The sequence below is a fragment of the Protopterus annectens genome, chromosome 2.part0 (assembly GCF_019279795.1).
Source record: "Protopterus annectens isolate FY-2018-M chromosome 2.part0, PAN1.0, whole genome shotgun sequence".
NCBI lineage: Eukaryota > Metazoa > Chordata > Ceratodontiformes > Protopteridae > Protopterus > Protopterus annectens.
This window is the reverse complement of record NC_056728.1, coordinates 917,601,255-917,607,254: the sequence shown is the minus strand read 5'-3', so window position 1 is coordinate 917,607,254 and position 6,000 is coordinate 917,601,255. Positions and strand designations below refer to the sequence as shown.

The 6,000-nt window shown below is 39.0% G+C and overlaps 1 protein-coding gene across 1 annotated transcript in view; it reads right to left on the bottom strand.

Moving 5' to 3' along the window:
- Positions 1–1,203: 1,203 nt before the first annotated feature.
- Positions 1,204–6,000, bottom strand: part of EPGN (epithelial mitogen) — a 332,078-nt gene continuing 327,281 nt past the window's right edge. The window contains exon 5 of the mRNA XM_044061164.1: positions 1,204–5,679. Within this exon, the coding sequence (XP_043917099.1) occupies positions 5,622–5,679 (58 nt within the window). The 3' untranslated portion in view covers positions 1,204–5,621. The remainder of the gene's footprint in view (positions 5,680–6,000) is intronic.

Sequence of the window (6,000 nt, the reverse complement as noted above, 5' to 3'; positions counted from 1 at the left end):
TTATAATATAAGAAGTCCTTGAGGCTCACAAATAACAAAAAGACTTTGGGTTTTATATCCTGTTCCATCTAGAGCTTTCATTGGTGCACTGAGTGCTGAGTAAAAACAGGAATAAAACAGTCTCTGTCTCCATGGCAGAAATAAATATCACCTTTGGTTAGTAAATCCATCTGATATTCTGGTCCCACTCAGTTGTGCACAAACATTTCAGATCCCACTGGAACATTTCTGTCTCTTTTGAACACCCCACACCCCCCATCTCTCTTTCTGATTTCTCTTACCTCTCAAACCTTCTGAGTTTGCACCTGAGAGTTATTTTAAATAAGAACAAATATCGCCCCTTGAAAGGATAAGCAGAACACTCAATACATATGAAATAAATAGTAATATCATCTCTGATACAATGTTATGCATAGTCCAAATCTTAATTTCATACTCTGCCTAAGGGAAAGAACCGTGGTGGTGGTGCTGCAGTAGCATTGTCGCCTCACAGTATGCTGTCCGATTCGATTCTCAGTTAGTGCATCTTCTACATGGAGACATGCGTGAATGAGTGTACCTTCGTTGAAGGTTGTCAGGCCTGGTAAGCCGATACATAAAAATCAACTGCCAATCATTAGCGGACCGGAGTTCCACTGTGGCAACCCCTAACCGGGAAAAGCCGAAAGACACAAACAAACTCTGCCTAAGGGAAAACCACTGCAATATGTTATATTACTTATAGAAGTGCACTTACACTTTAGCCTAATAGTATTTCATGCTATTGTGAATGTAGCAACTTGCACTCTGTCATGGTAAATGTTTGCTTAGTCGAGGTGATTATTTACATTGTGGTTTACTGAATTCCATAAACCGCTGCAAGCTCATTACATAAGTGCCCCATCCATTAAGTTGCATGAGAATGCATTAATTGAATTGCATCATTGGCTAACACATGGATAGCATTCATTGCCAAATGGTAGCAGTCTACATTGTTTCAACAACAATCGTGCTGATTAACACAAGGAATGTGTGTGTGTGTGTATGTGTGTGTGTGTGTGGGGGGGGGCCGTTTACAGTGCCAGATGCATTTGGAGTAGACCAGCCTGTATGGTGGAGAGAGAAAATCATATATCAGGGGCAATATGCCATGATAAATTCATATAGCAAGTAACAGAAAGGATTAGGAAGAGCCAGGTTATGCATGTGGCAGAGGTTTGTGGGCACTAGTGCCTCTGCATCAAAGGGGTCCATAATAAACAGTGCCTCTGCAACAAAGGGGTCCAAAATAAACAGTGCCTCTGCAACAAAGGGGTCCATAATAAGCTGAATAAAGGTGAGGTATGAGACATTAAAATACCTACAGGGCCATGATCTACAAAATGAATTATAAATATAGCAAGGGACAATGCAAGGAATTACCAGCTAATAGGATAACAAAACTTCTTGAAACTACTGGAGGGTGCACATGAAAAATGGAAGATAGGAGCTTTGGGAAAAAGATTTTTACAAAAGAAAGGAAGACTAAATAAGTCTACAAAAGTCAAGTCCAAGAATGAAAAGACCTGCTTAAATAAATGAGAGGCAGAGTAGCATTTTTTCAGGAAAGAACTTGTAAGAGAGAGGGGCAGAAGGAAATACTTTAGTGAAGGATTTGAGGAGATGTATGGAACAAAAGGAATAGACAGAGATGCTAATGGAATACAACACATTTGTTTATGCAGTGGAGAAGAAAGCAGATTACCATCCCATGAAATGCAGGGCATAATTAGGGAAAAGATGTGTTGATGGAGTAATCAGCTGTGGGATGTACAAGTAAATAGTGACATTAAGGGAGAAAAAGCTCAGGTTAATTACATTACCCAAGGGGATCTTCAGAAAACTAGCCAGAGGGCACAGATCCTCTGACAGAACTGTTCAATATGATCTTTGCTGATAGGGTACTATCTATAACCTGGAATACAAACAGTTGTATTAATTCATAATTAAAGAACAAAAATAACCTTGGAATTATAGACTTGTACATTTCACAACAGTAAAAGGACATATCATTGAGAACATGCTGAAAAAATGATAGTCATTGTTTTGGAGGACAACAATCTCTCGATCATCAGCCAATAAGGGAATGCAGAGAAGAAGTCCAACCAGATGAATCATACACAGTTTTAATTATGTGCCAGTGATGGAGGTTGATAACAAAATGTCCAGTGATGTTATATATCAGACTTCCATAAAGTCCTCTGTCTGTCACTGGAAGCTACTAGGCAGAAAGGGTAGAGTTGTTTGGAGGAATGGTTAGACAGGTAGTGGCATTGCAGGAGGGAAGAATGTAGAATGCAGCAGTGATGGAGGCACAGCCAGTGCAAAGTGTACTCCAGGGAACATTTCTGTGACCTTTGGTCTTCAGTGTATATAGAGCAGGATTACATTCCTTACAGATGACACTAAAACAGGGAAAAAGTAAATCATAGGTATGCTAGCTTGACTACGACTTAAATATATTATTGGTATGGGCTGCCACGTGTGAAATGCAATGCTCTGCATCTGCAAAGGCACCGGACAGTACATAGTGTGGGAAAGGTTCAGCTTAAAAGTGCTGAACAAGAAAATGTGGGCTTAATAATAAATGCTGGGATGACCCATTAGGAGGAAAGTGAAAAAGAAGCAAACAAGGCTAACAAGATGATGCTCTTTTTCTTTAGCAGTATAAATTCCAGAGTTAGCAGGTATTGTTCTCATTACAGAAGACTGCTGGTAAGACAACAGCTGACATCATATCCCTTTTGTGTGGGGATACTATTCCAGAGTATAGCAATGTACTGGGAGTAGAGCAAGTCTTCTCAACATTATTTGACTTATTTATAAGTAATAAGAATTTGTTACTAGAGCATAGGTCCTTTGCTAGACAATAGGGCAGTAATACGTTTTGCAGTGCAGGGCATTTTTCTGGATGATGAATGAGTCTGTGTGCTGTAGTTAGTTGTGAATATGTTAGGTAGTTGTATAATTCAAGCCAGTTCAATTGGTTTAAGCTATGACAATGGTGTGTCCTATGAAGGAAAGTTTGTTAGGATAGGAGTAGCATATAAGAGAGTTGACAATAGGAAGGTGGTGGCTAGAGTTTGTGTTGTAGTATCTATAAGGATTCCATTGATTCTATAAAGGGACCCTAGTGTCTGGTGTGTAGATGTAATGGTGTACAGTAAATGCTGGTTATATTTCAGCTTGTCAGCTATTATAATGCCTAGAAGTTTACTGTTACAGTTTCAGTGACAGTATTATTTGCTGACTTTATGGTAAGATTGCTTCTTATTTTGGCAACTTTTGGAGGTAAAGAACATTTGACTTAGTTTTCCTGGGGTTGGGCAGCAGGTTTGATTCTTTGAGCCAGGTCTCTCCAGAGGAGAAAGATTTTTGGGTAATGTCTTGGAGCTTATTTATTGTTGACGCTGCACATATTAGTGTTGGGCCATCTGCATACTGAACTATACTAACATGGTAAGTAGAGTCATGGAGGTTATTAATAAATATATTAAATAGAAGAGGACCAGGGATATAGCCCTGAGGGACACCTGTACAACCAACCAGTTGGTTGAAAGGACGAGTAGGTTTGTTGCAATTTAATGGCTTGTTGCCTCCCAGAGAGGGTGGTTTATTATACTGGAGCATGTAGTAGTGCAGTAGTGGATTTAGCATGTTGATGCCATTCATTAATTGCATCTAAGTGTCCTGTCCAGTCGAGATCCTAGCTTCACAGATATTTTATTTGTGTGTTAAAATACCTTCTGTACCTTTACTGGCTGAAAATTTGAACTCATAAACCTGAATTTATTGCTGACAGTCTGACGCAGCGAAGTTGTTTTTGTTCTTGCTATTTAGTATTGGATGTTTAAAGTAGTATCATACTTAAAAGTAATAAAAGTGGTAAAAGGGCAGACAACCACTTAGCAGGCTGCAGGCTGCACTGAAGACAGACAGCCAATTAGCTGGCTGCAGGCTGCACTGAAGGCAGACAACCAGTTAGCAGGCTGCAGGCTGCACTGAAGGCAGGCAACCAGCTAGCAGGCTGCAGGCTGTACCAAATAGGTTGCTTCAGCCTAGATTTCCTATGACAACTCTGGCTGTATATTTTACAAATGCAATGCACTGGTGTGGAAATGTCATATTGGCAGCACACTCTCTCAGTAAGTTAGTAATCAAGTACTTATCTGAGTAAGTTGCCTTTCGGGTCACAACAACTTTCAACAAAATCCACTGGAGATTGAGCAATATCAGCAATGCACAGCTCTGAATGCCTGCTCTCATTGCTCCATACATTGCTACTCTTTGTATGTAGCACACTAGGCAAGCTGTTACTGTATAAAAAATATGTCATGCTTCATTTTTAACATGTAGGGTTGGTGGTTATCATAAAGGTTAAAGTGTTTACTTCACAGAGAAGTGGTACAGAGATTGATTCTCAAGGAAAATTGGCTAGGCTTAAAATGGACCACAAGGTAGCTAGCCTGGTACTGAACTATCAACTATGTAAAGCAAAAGTTAACTCTGTGGTTTCTTTAAATTGCTAAATCAATGTGCCTGGTTATGCTTCATGTGACAGTTGAATGATTTACTATCTGAAAATGCTTTAAACTTTCAATAAAACTTCCTGTTCATTCTTACTCTTGGTTTCAATGGACCCAAAATGAGGGTCTCTCCCTGGGCTCAAAATAGCCTAGCTGCTCCTCTGGTATCATGTCTGTGTGTAGGTTACTTTAGGATTTACTCCATTTGAGTTTGAAGTTTGGTCATTCTAACTTTACCCTTGTGACTGAGCTATACTAACTCTAAGTAAAAGTGAGTGCAACACATACTCAAAGATGGTATACTGTTATATTAATGGAGGCACTCCTTTGAGGATGGCCAAGAACAAAAAAGAGTAGAGCAGACAGGGAAGAGCAGATGCTGGGTGCTAACTGAATTGATATGAAAAACCTGGAAGTCTAATAAGATTCTTGTACTGGCACTTTGTTCTTTCAGAATTCTGAACATCAGGGGTGTAAAATTCAGTTTAATTAAACAATTCATTACAAGTGAATTTTGAATCATTTTCTCATGTCAGATGAAAGTCTTCCAGACTCTCCATTAAGAAGGCTTTATCCCTGCTCCTCTGATGTAATATAATATATTATGTCTGATATAGCTGTACGTCAGTGAAAGGGGAACTTCCTCTGCAGCAACCACATTAAATAGATTTTTTTTCATTCAGTCATGGTTACAAACATGATTTTGGCAAACAGTTTATCCCATCCTTCACTAAGAAGTAGCTGGTCTCATTCAGTTACTGGAATACTGGAATAATGCATGAGTATCTTTTATCACTGAGGTACAGTAGGTTACATTATACTAACTGTGACACAGCTAATTATATGGGTACTGTTTAACTTTGTTTAAACCTGATTGCGTTTCTCCACTATACACATGGACTTCAACAATGGAAGTGGATGAAAATGTATTTTGCCTTCACTGACAGTTGTCTTATTAAGTAGCAGTTTTCCCAAAGGTGTGTTGATCCATGAACATGATCATGAGTGGCTAAGATTTTGAATTGCTAGCTTATAACAGAAGATTGTCATTATGTTTTTTTTCTCCTGTTCTGTTCTTCAGGCTGTTTCAAGCTGTTTTCTCAATGGTCCAGGCAAGTATGGTGTATCTGATTTCCTAAAAAAAAATACAAAAAGTAGAGCTGTTAATGTGACTGTCTTCTCATATGTATTGCTGCTACAAAGCATTGTTTGATAATCATTTACAATATAAAATAATAGTAGCTGTGTAGCGCATTCTACACTGATTTGGATAATACTGGTCAGCTTCTTGGCAAAGAGACAGGCTCATTATGGAAAAAAACCCTGCTAACAAAGGAATGAGAAAGTCTAGAACTCCTGGTTGGCAACATTTATAGGCTCATAAGTTCATAGGTGTTTACTAGGCTAACAACCACAAGGATCTTTTCAGGCCTAGCCATGCATCCCAAATCTCTGA